This window comes from Lolium rigidum, chromosome 4 (assembly GCF_022539505.1).
Source record: "Lolium rigidum isolate FL_2022 chromosome 4, APGP_CSIRO_Lrig_0.1, whole genome shotgun sequence".
Classification (NCBI taxonomy): Eukaryota; Viridiplantae; Streptophyta; class Magnoliopsida; order Poales; family Poaceae; genus Lolium; species Lolium rigidum.
Genome location: NC_061511.1, coordinates 54,913,515 through 54,927,663, shown reverse-complemented (window position 1 = coordinate 54,927,663; position 14,149 = coordinate 54,913,515). Strand labels below are relative to the sequence as shown.

The 14,149-nt window shown below is 41.8% G+C and overlaps 1 protein-coding gene and 1 long non-coding RNA gene across 2 annotated transcripts; both read left to right on the top strand.

The window, feature by feature from the left end:
- Positions 1-2,488: 2,488 nt before the first annotated feature.
- Positions 2,489-3,694, top strand: LOC124708741. Its single transcript, XR_007005305.1, has 3 exons — positions 2,489-2,572; positions 2,825-2,901; positions 3,500-3,694. It is a non-coding gene; the product is annotated as an uncharacterized LOC124708741 (long non-coding RNA).
- A 17-nt stretch (positions 3,695-3,711) lies between these two features.
- LOC124708739 lies at positions 3,712-8,343 on the top strand. Its single transcript, XM_047240411.1, has 6 exons — positions 3,712-3,864; positions 4,299-4,378; positions 4,883-4,951; positions 5,322-5,403; positions 7,107-7,300; positions 8,212-8,343. Exons 1-5 carry the CDS (start codon positions 3,796-3,798, stop codon positions 7,161-7,163), a joined length of 357 nt encoding a protein of 118 aa, XP_047096367.1. The 5' UTR covers positions 3,712-3,795; the 3' UTR covers positions 7,164-7,300; positions 8,212-8,343.
- Positions 8,344-14,149: the final 5,806 nt, after the last annotated feature.

The window sequence follows — 14,149 nt, the reverse complement described above, 5'->3', positions numbered from 1 at the left end:
GCCATGCTCGTCCGCCTCCTCGGCCACGTCCTACCTCTCCGCCATCCAGCTATACATAGCAACTAGCCTCACCATCTGCAGGTAATCAAATGGTTCTAGTACTGAACATTTTCTTACCGCAAACTTCAGAATCGACCACTGGTTTGTTGATCCTTGCCTGCAAACTCATGTGCAAGGAGGTGCACGGGGAGCGAAACGGATTCCTGGAGCAGCGTTGGCAGCGAGAGGTTTGTAGGGCCAGCATACAAGTGTTGACTTGTCATCGAAGCCTGAATATCCAGTACATGGAGTGGGACTGACCTTATGGCACAGTGCCTGTCTATCTCATAAGGTGTCAATCTTCTACCACTGCTTGCTTCAAGTTTGGAATTGGTTTTCCCTCAAAAAAAATTGGAATTGGTTTGTCGGCGATCCTGATCATCGGTTGTTGATGGAGCAAGTGTTAGAGCTGGCGCACTATTATCATTCCAAAATACTTTTCGTATCTATCATGTTGAATGAATGTGTAACATCGGTGGGGAAAAACCACACATGAATCCCTCTCTGCCACGGTGTTCTAGCGTTACGGTTCGGTCCCAATGTATGCGGGACAATACTCTGATTGTTAGCCCACCAATTTTCTCTAGGAAATAAAGACACTGGGTGGGTTGCCCATGCCGCTTTACTCCCTCCTGAAGAATAAAAGAAAGCTTTGGCTGCTGCCTTTTAATTGATGCTATTAGAACATAGCGTCTAGTGGTGAGAAGCTGCTCTGGTTCCCGAGGAAGGTTGGCCTCCAGATTTTTAAGCTTGTCCTGGTCATCACATACGTCCTTTATTGATTTTTTTTACTTTTATTTCCTGTTCATGGATGAATGGCTTGGCGGTAGAGAGAAGCATGCCATGTGGGAAAGCGGGGAAATCTGTTTTCACTTGATTAGAAACTTGTTGGCTTTTTCATGTATAAAACTCGGTTCTTTTTCTTTCTTTCATAGTTCTTTGATTATCATTCGTAGGTGGTAATGAAACTATCATTCTTACTTTAAGGAACTACTTACTAGACATTTCTGTTTTCTATAAGGTTTCCTTAATATCTTATTGCAGATAATCATGGCTGCGGTTTATGGCTCGGCATCGACATCGCCGGTGGATCCACCCCTGGAGCTAGGCTTCCACTTGTCTCTCGCGCCGAAGTAGACTGGTGGTGATCTCTCTTGGCAGCGGATGAGGGGCGCTGCTGGTGTGGCCAGAGAGAGCAATGTCGTCCTCGCGTCCTGCTGCTTGTCATCAACTATGGCGATGAGGTAATCCCAGTCTCTTGAATCCTACTGGTTTCCTATGCATAGTTGCTGCAGATGGTGATCTCCTGCGTGTTCTTGCCAAATGCAAGGAATATGCTAGGAGAGAGTAGGATTTCCATAAGAAATCTTTCTAGGAAAATTCGGTGTCTTGAGGCTAGACTGGATGTATGTACATGCTTGCACAATGTTCAAATTATACACATGTTTTCTCTAATTTGCAGAAGCCGTGTAGACAACTAGTGACCTTTGTGTTGTCACCTGCGCCCCTTCATATTTCATTGTGATGTGATCGTCTTATAATTGTACCTTCGTTCATGTTGTTTTGGGTAGAGGGTTAAGTCCCTTTATTTGGGTACATGTTTTGCTCTATATTTTTTTTAACAATGGCGAGCCTCTGCTTCGCTTCATACTATTCTTTTCGTGTTGTGGAGAATTCTTGGTAAGAATTTTCTCTGGTTCTACCAAAATATGTTTTGTCTTTACTTGACTTCCCAGGCATAATTAATCTTTGAACACTGTTTTTCTTGACTAAACAAAAAGAAGGAAAATTCTTCACCTGGTATAGTTTGCTCTGGTCTGTAAAAGTGCGAGTGGCCGAGTGTATGTATGTGATTCTTTATAAAAACTGTGTTTGTTTGATCCTGATGTAGTTCATATAATGCGATTTCATCCGATTTCAGAGCAGTTGGTCGCCCTTGATAGGCTGGTTCGTTTGTTGCGGTCACCGAAACAATAAAAAAGCATATTGTCTCACAATTTGTTTGCTCTGAATCTGTTAGTAGGTACTACCAGCTACTTTCAGATTTTTGTTGTGCAGACAATTCAGACCTGATGGTCTTTTTGATGAGTAGTAAAGCATGTCTTAATTTTAACCATTAAAATGAAGAAAACACATGCTTTCTTATGTCAAACTAATTTGCCTAAATTCAAAGCTCAACCAGATAATCATCAGCTGCTGCAGTTTGCAGTGTCTTCCCACTGGACTAACTCCGAATATTTTTTGCAATTTTTTTTATAGAGGTTCAACTGTAGAGAATACCACATTGTCTTGCGCAAGGATTTGACAAACAGTGATGTTGGAAATATCGGAAGAATTCTGCTGCCAAAGGTAGATCCTAGCATTACTCTATCGATTAATCAAAACGAAAGTTATCTGTTACATGTGGTTATGCCTTGTATTTCACTATTCTAAATTTTGCAGAGGGATGCCTTCCAGCTTTGCTTGAACGGGATGGCCTGATACTAAAGATGGATGACTTCAAGCTTCCCGCTACATGGAACTTTAAGTACAGGTGATCACTAGTTCAGGTTTATATATTTTTTTCCGCGATAGCTTCATAGTGTTGGAGCGTTTATATCTGCCCCTTGTTCATTAGTTCAACTGTACCATACTGATACAATATACTTACCAGGTTCTGGCCTAACAACAAGAGCAGAATGTATATCATTGAAAGTACTGGTGTGTTTTAACATCGAAGTGAGCACTTAATTCTTTTTTGTAAGTTCATACCGGTGCTTGATAAATTGCATTGTCTTAATCTCAGGAGAATTTGTGAAGTCCCATAGTCTCGAGGCAGGATACACACTCATCATCTACAAAAGCCTGGAGTCCTGAAAATTTGTACGTGAAGATTCCACACTCTACCCAGTTTATCTTATGAATAGATATTCCAAAGTTTAGGCGTCAGCATTTTGACTGTACTACACTACATTTACTTCTGTTGTGGTGCAGCAGGTGCTTATGTTATATTGTAACGTCACATTCTAAAGTAAATGATGAATTTATCTGAATCGGCTAATATTTTAGCTATACTGAGTGCCTTTTGCTTTCTACCACGGATAGCAATTTGGACAGGGATTTTTGCGTACAACTTACTATTGCAGTTTTCTGAATTCGAATAATTAGCAAAAAGACTAAGGAGCATTTGAACACAATGACAGTAGCATTGGTTACATTTTAAGTGTTACAAACAAGTTACATTTAACATGATTTCATGCTACTCTCGTTGTTGGCTAGTTGGATTGCATTTTGAGTTCAAATGCTCTGCATATGTTACACGTAGAAAGTTTACACTTGCTGCTTCTTTTCTGAAAATAAAAAAAAAGGCTTGCCTTATTGACACAGAAGTTCAATATGACTCTTATTTGCAATTGGATATTTGGATGTGCTTTGTCATCTGTAACTGATCATCTCTAATGACTTTTTTCTCTATATGCAGTTGGCATGTGATTTTGGGATACAGAAGAATTTCAGAAGAATACTCACCAAGCCTCCCGATTCGGTCGTCACCGCCTTAGCTATGTCCCTGCATGATTTCCCTGGCCGACGTGGGGTGTCAGACATTAGGATGCGACGCCGGCGACACGAGTCACTTAGGGGAGAACCCATCAGCAGGCGCAGGCTTCTGGTGTCCGCGTCCTTCACCGCCGGTGGCCACGAAATCCAGCGGGGGCGTGGCAGCACTCCGAGCGGTTACAACTACTGCTCTCCGATGTCGTCCACTCGCAGCAGTCTATGAACTGTCCACAACTACCTCGTCAGGGACGGCTCCCTCCATGTCTGCAACACCATACAGACACGCAGGTGACCGTCGTACATGCACATTTCTTGCAATCCTATTTTGGGTGGCTTGTTATGGGACAAAGATCGAATATTCTCTGATTGCTTTGATTGTTGGGGGTTCCAAGAAAAAAATATGCACGCGTAACAATGCCAGAACATTATTTTAGCCTTTAATAACTCAAAGAACTTGATAGCTGGCCTGTTGGTAGAATGGTTCTGTTAGAGCGTTAATTACTCAAGTTCAAATTCAATTGACTTCTACGTTTTATTTAGCCTGTAGCAAGTAGTAGAACATGTGCAGTTGCTTCTTTACTTTTGAGCAATTAGCCTGCCTGATGCAATCTCACACTTCTGCAAATTATAAAAAAGTCTAAATTCTTACTCCACTGTGTTTGTTTTGTTTTAAAAGGTGTTTATTTGCTTGGTCGCTTGCTGATTTGTCTTGTCTCCTCCAGAGGGATGTATTGGTTCCTGCTGTTGATGGCAGTGACCTGATTGCAAGTTCAAAGACGGGAGCTGGAGAAGGCAGTCTTGGGTACACATTTATCTTGTTTTTGCAACTACATGTAACGCAGCAACATAATTAGTTGATCACTAACTATGTTTTTTCCTCCTTTTTGTAGGTGAGGTCATTTCCCTCGAGATTTGGTTACATTTGTACACAATGGCAATAGCATTGGTTACATTTTAAGTGTTACAAACAAGTAAAATTTTGGTAGGATTTCTCACTGCTCTCGCAGTTGGCCAGTTGGATTCCATTTTGAGTTCAAATGCTTTGCATCTGTTACAAGTAGAACATTTGCACCTGCTGCTTCTTTTCTGAAAATAAAAAGGCTTGGTGTATTGACCCATCAGTTCAATATATAACATTTATTTGCAAGTGGATATTTGGATGTGTGGTTTGTCATCTGTAACTGATCATCTTTAATGACTTATTTTTCCTAAATTTTGGTGTGCCGGGTTATGGAACGTTTAGATGATTTTCATCGCTCAAACTCTTCATTTTTCTTTAATAATAATTGTTATCTCTGATATGCAGTTGGCCTATCAATTTGTGGATAAAGAGGAATTTCAGAGGTTACAGGATCTCAAAACAGCTTGGTGAATGGTGAGTATTCTTCTCACACTTGAGAATTCATACTGAAATGTTTGCATTCTACTTTGCTAGTTCTGGCAGAATTCTAAATGGAGTCCCATATCTTATATTCATTTTTTCCTAGTTAAATTTTTTAAAGTATCATTAATGTAGTTTCATCTAAGACAACTGTATCCTTAGCTACATCTACAGTGTGTATTTGATCAAGCTGGCTGTTAGTCACATAGCCTCTTCAATCTGTGGATGCTATTTATTTTACCCGATCGGTGTTTCGTGTTGTCTTTTCTTTCCTTCTTTTATTTTATCTTTTCTTTTGTGTCGTGGATGCCAAGTCATGGGGAGCAGAAGCGGCCTCATCTGCTTTTCTTTTGTGTGTTTTCAGGTCCATGATACGCCCTGACCTCGTTGGTCTCGGAGCAACCTGGACTCAAAAACCGCTTCTTTTTTTTAGAAGCCGAAGTAGGACTTATCCGTCCGTGGACAACATCTCGGAGCACTACACCCACAAGGTTCGAGCACCTTCTTCTGCTCCGGCCAGTCCCTCCGTCATCAAGGCCCTACTTTGAATCCAACCCAAGCAGCTATTGTGTGTTTCCTTCTACTTTGTGGCTTCACAATTTTGTAGAGGAATCATTTTTGATGAATTACATTTCTAATATTTAGTTGTCTGCTACTTCACTTGATTAAAACGACATCATTACTAGATTAAATAACAATATATGGTCTAGTATGGTGCGATCCTGAATGATGATGGAATATGTCCATCCATATTCTCTAAAATTTTCAGTCCATCTCACTCTAGTTAGGAAGAAATGTTGACACTTGTGAAATACATATGCTTTCTACTGAACTATCGTGTGATGCATGTCATTTGTGTGATAGATGTCATTTTGTAGCTCGGTGAAGTTAAGTTTCCTGTAGACAATCTTGGGATGTTTTATACTGACAAAAGTGGACAGAGTTATTTACTTTCAGCAAAACACTTGAAAAAATGAAATGATGTATGACTTTTGAAACTAGGTTAAGGTTTAAAAACATGAGTATTTTCATCCATTATTTCTTACTTACTTAAAAGCAGGTACCCTATCCTTTTGTAGCTTTCTGATCCTAAGCACTTATCTAAGAATATCTGAAATTTGTATGTTTTTTGTCTGTGGTAAGGTCACTGATTACAAACTTGTCTGCAGCGAACTGCTGCAAATCTGAGCATCTAAAAAACCAATGAACTGGGCACTAGTTATAGCATTTGTTTTGAGCTGTTCTGCTGTTGTGAACCCTTGTCTTGGATTACGGTCGTCATTGTTTCGTCCGGATTGATCTTCTGATATATCTGATAACTTGTATTAGTGATGGTATTTAGCTGCGGTTCATGCTGAAAAACTTTCTTCTGCCTTCTATATAGGTTGTTGATTTTGGCCTTGCACATGCACCCAGAACTGGTGCTATCAAGTTTAAAGTTGTGAACACGGACATACAAGGAACTCCAGGTGAGTGTCACGATATGAATCGGATAATAACCAAACTACTTAGAAGGCTACGTTAATATTCAGTCAATTATTACATACCATTTGTGTTCACCTCTCATATATTGGATGAACTGCAGGGTGCATGGATCCTGGTGGTAACCTAGGAGTGGACAGAGAAGAGTGACATATCCAGCTATGGCATGCTACTACTGGATCTGGTCACCGAGCAAAGAGTGATCCATGACAAGAAGATCCCGGTGGAGTGGAGAAGAGCGACATATACAACTACGGCATGCTGCTACTGGATATGGTCACTGAGCGTAGAGCGATCCAGGACAAGAACCTGGTGGGGTGGGCGCGCATGAGTACCTGTCCTCGTTCAGAGCCGAGCTGGGTTGACCTGGGGCTTTGGGGCTTGGTCGACACGGGGTAGCTGCACTAGGCAGTTGGTGTCATGAGGTGATGCACCCGGTGGGAAGGGGGGTAGGTATTGCCCATCAGGCAAGTGTGGTGAATGTTTTTGGCTAGACCCTCGGAACAACAACTATGGTGACAGAATGGCCGGTAAAGTAAGTACCTTTTTCCCCTTTTCCCTCCTCCCTAACCTGCTTGCCTTGGATGTGTGTTAACTGAAATTTGCATAGCTCATGTTGATGTTCTGGAGGCCATCCTTGGTCAACACCGTCTTCTTCACGGTGCCCACAACCCTGCTGCTGAAGACTAATGCCTTCAGCTACTTCTGGTTGTCGTCTGCCTAAGATCATGCTTCTTCTAAGAGATGAGTGGCTCCTTTTCCATCAGGATTTTGCTTGTATTTTGGGTTAAGATCCAAAGACATTTCCACCTCCAGTGAAACTATGCATGAAATGGTCGAGGCCATGTGTGGCACAGAAAGGTAGTTCATTGACCAGTTCTGATAACACTTGAACTATTTCTTTGAATCAGTTGCTCACTGCTTTTAATCTGCACATTTCAGCCCGTAGTAAGATTTAAGTCCTACTACTGCGAAGCATACAACATCTTACTGAACAACAACAACCTTATAATGAATCTTTTCAGATTAACGGAGAGATAAAATATTCCAGCCATCTCTTCCTATGGGAACAGAGTCCTCAATGTCATTTCATTTGTTTTACAAGCTTGTGAAATTTGTACGAAGAAGATCAGAGAAACTTATAATTTCATATACTATTTTCCCTTTATATTGAGGGTTCTGTGTTGGTGCTCGCTTTAAATAACGGCAGAAATGCTAAGCAATCTATAGTTTATGAGGTCGACTATTTCCTTACTAGATTTTGGCTTAAGAATAATATGATAACAACTGAATATTGCTTTCTGTGTGGCATGAATACAATGATATCCCATTAGGCCATTTCTGGTTTGCTTTTGTGGCTCTAATTTTGTAGTTATATGTCCTGTAGTTTATAACTACATAGTATTTTTTTGTCCATGCCTGTCATGGATATATGCCTTGTCCTTTGTTATGGAGCTTCTTCAATTTTGAACATGTTCCACATATTCAGTCATGTAATTTCAAGTGTTGGATAATTTTCTGCCAAGTAACTTAGTATACCTTAAATATGAACATTGTTAATATAACTTTATCCTTGCGTTTTGACTATAAAATGTGTATATAATATATCTTATGAATTATATCTTTTATTTATAAAGTTTGAAGTGTTACTAGCCACTGAAAGTTGTTTGGTCACTTGACAAACTGCTAGTTGTTGCCCAACACACAAGTACCATATCAATTCATGCATGGTTCTGTTCAACTGATTCGTCTTTCTGTTGAACCGAATGCAGGAGACGAGCCATATATATGTCGTGCAGCAGCGGCACCACCTACCCTCATGCAGCAGCTTTTCATCGGCAACAAGCAAGACACCCCACTCAGGGCATTTGACTTGGGCTTCTCCATGCATGGTGTGACCAGGTTGTCCATCCAGGTCTCTCCATATCTCTTGGTTTGCTCTATGATGGTTGAACTCTTGTAATTGTGGTTAATCGAAGGTGCTTGTGTATGCTCACTTTGCGTGGATGATATTGGCCATGTTGTACCTGTACATTGCCTCGATACTGATAGCCTAATCGGTTTGTCTTTTTTTATGCTCAATTGATTGTGTGGTCAGTACCTGTGTATATATCAATCATGGGCTGTGCTAGTGATTTTAGAAGTGTCCTCGTATCAAATGTCTAGGACTGGTTGTTGCTGGTCAGAAATATGTTATTTTAGACTTAGGTGCAATAACAATGGATAGTCCTGGGGCAAGTGAGTCTTAGTTTCATGAATTTGTCTCTGGTAACAATGATGTGCTATTTTTGTCCTGTTAAATGTGCCAGCTTATCATATATTAGTAATTGGCATACATTTTGTGCATCATTTGTCTCTACTATTGTTGCATATGTAAGAGGCCCTTCCATTAGCTGAATGTACGGAACTAATGCAATGTTGTAACCTCAAAGTTTTCTTTGAATGGTTCCTTTTATGCATTTTTTGTTATAATCTTGACTTGGTGTACTCACCGTGATAGCGGGATGACGCCTCACCGTGCAACCCCAGCACGCTAATACTGACTAATGTGTCAAAATTACCTGGACTGGTCCTCAAAACGGGGTAGAGAACATGACGACGATAGGGACAACAGTCCAATACCATCAGGTGGTTCTAGTTTGTGCTTACTAGTTTCCTGGTTCTGTAAGTAGGTAATGGTGGTCCTCATTAACAATGAAATAACAATGATGTTAGCTAGAGTCATACTAATATAGACTTTGCTCTTGTGTATGTAATCGCTGCTGGCAATTGATAATTTTGGTGACACAAACAGTTTTGGTTCGATCTTTAATTTGGTGGAATGCTTTGATGTACAAATTAACCTCTACTATTTCTTATGTAGTACATTATTGGTTGTCTTTGTTTTTCTTACCTTGATGAACTAGTCTTCATTTTCACAACTGCTTGCTATTGTATATATGCTAGTACTTCTATACTACTTGCATGTTATTTCATCACATAAATGACTAAATGAGCACTAAAATTTCTAAATTGCAGTAGTAAATGAGTGTGCACTCTATTTCGGTTATGAGTCCTGAAGAAGATGCAGTATCCATGTGGAATTCTATATGTTAGGCAGTATCTTTGCAGGGATCTACTTTAGTTTTACATGTACTAATTTTCATCTTGAATTTACCGGTGTGATGTCCAATAGCTTGTCTGGCAGCTGCATTCCCTTGTGCGCTATAGCTCTGTTACCTGCTGTCAATAAACTGGTTCACTGTGTACATGTAGGATATGCTGAAGAAAAGGAAGAGAGAGCTATTACCGATTGTGGATGCTCGCTGCAGAAGAGCGTGATCTTTGGATGCCTCAACTTGGCGAACATCCTAGGTGAGGCAATGTCTTTCCAGGGGCTCGACTTCGGCGTTCGGCGGCGTTCGAGGTGCCTCAATTTGGCGAGAATCCTGGGTGAGACATTCAAGTGCCTGATATGATTGATGCTCCTTTTCTTTTCACTATCTCTTACACTGCGTTCAAGTCTAAGGGTGATGGAAGTTGACCGAGTTATTGTTTTGATGTTCCTGTCAATATGATCCTCCTCTCTTGTGGAAACAACCATGGATCCAACTTTTACTCATGCTGGTTGGCTAGGTTCGAGGAGAAATTGGGTCGCTTCCTGATCAATGTTGAGCTTGAGGTTTTCTAGATGTTAACTAATCAATGTTATTCTAGGTTGTTGGGTGTGATGTCTCCAACCTCACCAATGACGCCAAACTTTAGTTGACTGCGTCTGCATGCACAAGTGAAGGCGAGAAGGTTTCCTTGATCCGCGGTGTCGGGCAGCTTTGACGCCTTATCAGATGGGGCCAGATGGCTGCCACGACGCTTGGAATCCCACCCCGCATGGTCTCAAGCACAACTCCCCTTTAGTTGAAACAAATTTTTATGAGAGGAGAGACAAATTTTTTTTTTTATAAAACGGAGCCAAAAGCTTATTATGTACATTTCTTATGAGTTGGGAGGGGAAAACATGAGTCTGAAAGTTTTGTCTTTGCGGGTTATCTAGAATGTCATTTTACATGCCATGTTACAATGGATGTGTTAGTAAGCGAGGAACCTACTACTTTGGTTCAAGTTTACCTGATCGTCTTGCTTATCATCTCATTGATTGCATCATGTATTTGGTTAGAATGCCAAGCTCGTGCAGATATGCTCTTCGTTGGCACGCGATATTGCTCTCTGTCTAAGAAACGTTTGCACGTTTTCAGTCAGTTTCAAGCCGTAGAATTTCTGTTACTCGTTGATGAATGCCTGCTGCATTCAGTTCATTCTTATACAAAGGTAACACGATATGTGTTGTCAGTTTGTTTGGTTTACCAATGCTATTTCTGGTACTTCGAAGCCAAGAAACAACATCTAAATCGAGAATTGATATTTCTGTGATAAAATCCAGATTATTCAGAACTTGCGAATATAAATCTGAACTCAATGATAAATTTAATTCAAATCTGAATTAAAGGATAAATTTACTCGGGAGGGAAGTAATGGAGAAAGGAAAGGAAAGAAAGAGATGGTGCAGAAGGTCATCGTTGCTAAGTTGCTAACCAACCAGTCATCCATACAATGGATCTGCGCCAGGGCAACTCAAATGCCATTCTAGCAATTATGTTCCTTTTGTTTTGTTTCCAAGGCTTTGAAGAGATCCAAGCCAGAGTGCTACCTCTTGGTTTTGTGGTGTTCCTTTAGTTTTCCTGACAGTAATCGATTTGCGCGATCTCCCATTTCATGTTTGTGAAATGAGTGTTTAGAGTTGTTGATACTACTATCTTCCCGAAGTTGATAGAACAGCCTCGTATGGTGTAGCTGGATGGGCACTCCATCTAATACGGATGGGCACTAGTGATGTTAACCATGCAGAATACTACTATATAAGGAGTGTCCACCACACTAGTGATGATTACCATGGAGAATAAGAAGAGCCCTCCGGGTCCGGCGCATGCACAGCTGCCATGCCATCACCTAATTAAAACACATTGATCTCAGCTGCCTGGCTGCCATGCCATCACCTAATTAAAACACATTGATCTCCTTGCGTTAATTAATAGGAGTGTTTAGTATTACGAGATGAGCCCCACCATCCACGTCATGAATCCATGGTACTGTACTTTGCATCTTAGCCATTCGCCTATGTCCATCGTTAACAAGAGGAAGCAACTAGTAGAATCAAATATTGCTTCCAATCTTATCCTCTTCCCGCCATACCACTCCTCCATTCCATCAAAATTCAAACTTCAAACCTTAAGCTCCCTTCTATAAATATGAGGAGGGGAGAAGCCTGCCGCGTGCGGCTAGCCGCGACCGACCGACTTAGACTTTGATCTTTGTCGAGGAGAGGAGAGGAGAGGCCAGCCACGCTTGTCAAGGAGAACGAGGCGAGGGTTGGCAAGGCTTTAGGCGAAGCTCCCCCCTGACGGCCGCCCAAGTGCAAGGAGATGGAGAGGAAGATGTTGCCTGACGCCAAGGAGTACAGCAGCAGCAGCAACAAGTCCACTTCAGTCGTCGCCACGGACCCAACCCCCGAGCGAGCATGGCAGCCGCAGCGACGGCGGCGCCGCAGCCGGCCATCGCCACCACGCTCTCCACCCATTCGCGAACAAACTAAACGGACAAAAATTAGCACATATAATGATGCGTTGTAGAACTAAAAACATTTTTTCCGGAATTTCTGGAGCGACGGATAGTTGAGCCCTAGTTCAAATCCGGTCGGTTTCAGCGGATTCGGCGGGACACCGCCGAAAGCCGCATGGTTTCCCAAAAGCTAACGCATGCACATGACATTTGATAGGTGGTGCATAGGTGGTCTACTATCATCGCACGGAGGTTTCTCGTCATACTAAAATGCGCCCCATGTAGCTGCTTCACAAATAGAAACCGTTTGGGCACGCTAAAAATGAAAAGATGGTCGCCGTGGGTCGGATTAGAAATCCGCACCCGGGGTCTTGCTTCCCATCCTAGAGCCCACTCACGTGCCAAATATGATCTCGTTTTGGCAAACTATGCCATGCCGAGGCCGTTTCCCACCTCATTTCCCCTAAAATCCATAGAACTCCGGAGGTGATAGCCCTTTTCGTGAAGGGTTTTTCAAAATAATTGCCATATCCTAGTTTTGACAAACGGAATAGTTACTATAACATATAAAATGACGCCACGTGGCTCAGTGGGATTTTTTGACTTCGTTCAAACTGCCATCTGGCCAAAACAGGCCCCCCGGGACATGCGGTATCGCCGTACCGGGCGTGCGGGTGCACCCATTCGCGAACAAACTAAACGGACAAAAATTAGCACATATAATGATGCGTTGTAGAACTAAAAACATTTTTTCCGGAATTTCTGGAGCGACGGATAGTTGAGCCCTAGTTCAAATCCGGTCCGTTTCCAGCGGATTCGGCGGGACACCGCCGAAAGCCGCATGGTTTCCCAAAAGCTAACGCATGCACATGACATTTGATAGGTGGTGCATAGGTGGTCTACTATCATCGCACGGAGGTTTCTCGTCATACTAAAATGCGCCCCATGTAGCTGCTTCACAAATAAAAACCGTTTGGGCACGCTAAAAATGAAAAGATGGTCGCCCGTGGGTCGGATTAGAAATCCGCACCCGGGGTCTTGCTTCCCATCCTAGGGCCCACTCACGTGCCAAATATGATCTCGTTTCGGCAAACTATGCCATGCCGAGGCCGTTTCCCACCTCATTTCCCCTAAAATCCATAGAACTCCGGAGGTGATAGCCCTTTTCGTGAAGGGTTTTTTAAAATAATTGCCATATCCTAGTTTTGACAAACGGAATAGTTACTATAACATATAAAATGACGCCACGTGGCTCAGTGGGATTTTTTGACTTCGTTCAAACTGCCATCTGGCCAAAACAGGCCCCCCGGGACATGCGGTATCGCCGTACCGGGCGTGCGGGTGCACCCATTCGCGAACAAACTAAACGGACAAAAATTAGCACATATAATGATGCGTTGTAGAACTAAAAACATTTTTTCCGGAATTTCTGGAGCGACGGATAGTTGAGCCCTAGTTCAAATCCGGTCGGTTTCCAGCGGATTCGGCGGGACACCGCCGAAGCCGCATGGTTTCCCAAAAAGCTAACGCATGCACATGACATTTGATAGGTGGTGCATAGGTGGTCTACTATCATCGCACGGAGGTTTCTCGTCATACTAAAATGCGCCCCATGTAGCTGCTTCACAAATAAAAACCGTTTGGGCACGCTAAAAATGAAAAGATGGTCGCCCGTGGGTCGGATTAGAAATCCGCACCCGGGGTCTTACTTCCCATCCTAGGGCCCACACACGTGCCAAATATGACGTCATTTCGGCAAACTATGCCATGCCGAGGCCGTTTCCCACCTCATTTTCAATGAAGTCAACTAGATTTAAACTAGAGATACTTGATCTAATGCACATGATTTTTGGGTAAATTAACTTTGTAGATTCAAAATATGATATGGATGTCATATTTGTATTCCTCTCATTTTTCTGATCAATTTAGACATATTATTTGCCAAATTCACATTTACCGATATTAATTATTTCATATTAAATAAAAAGACAAAAAAATAAAATTATTTAATTGTTTTTTCAAATTCTACATTATTATATATATATATTCATTGTTGTTTACTTAAGTAATTGATTAGAATTCAAAAATATAGAGGTGTGGCATCACGGCCAAAGGGTT

What these genes read in the sequence shown, in the direction of transcription:
- LOC124708739 (XM_047240411.1), top strand. Translation starts at nt 3,796, where the DNA reads ATGAACTGTCCACAACTACCTCGTCAGGGACGGCTCCCTCCATGTCTG. An exon ending in AACACCATACAGACACGCAG is followed by an intron (nt 3,865 to 4,298) that starts GTGACCGTCGTA and finishes TGTCTCCTCCAG; the next exon opens with AGGGATGTATTGGTTCCTGC. An exon ending in GCTGGAGAAGGCAGTCTTGG is followed by an intron (nt 4,379 to 4,882) that starts GTACACATTTAT and finishes TCTGATATGCAG; the next exon opens with TTGGCCTATCAATTTGTGGA.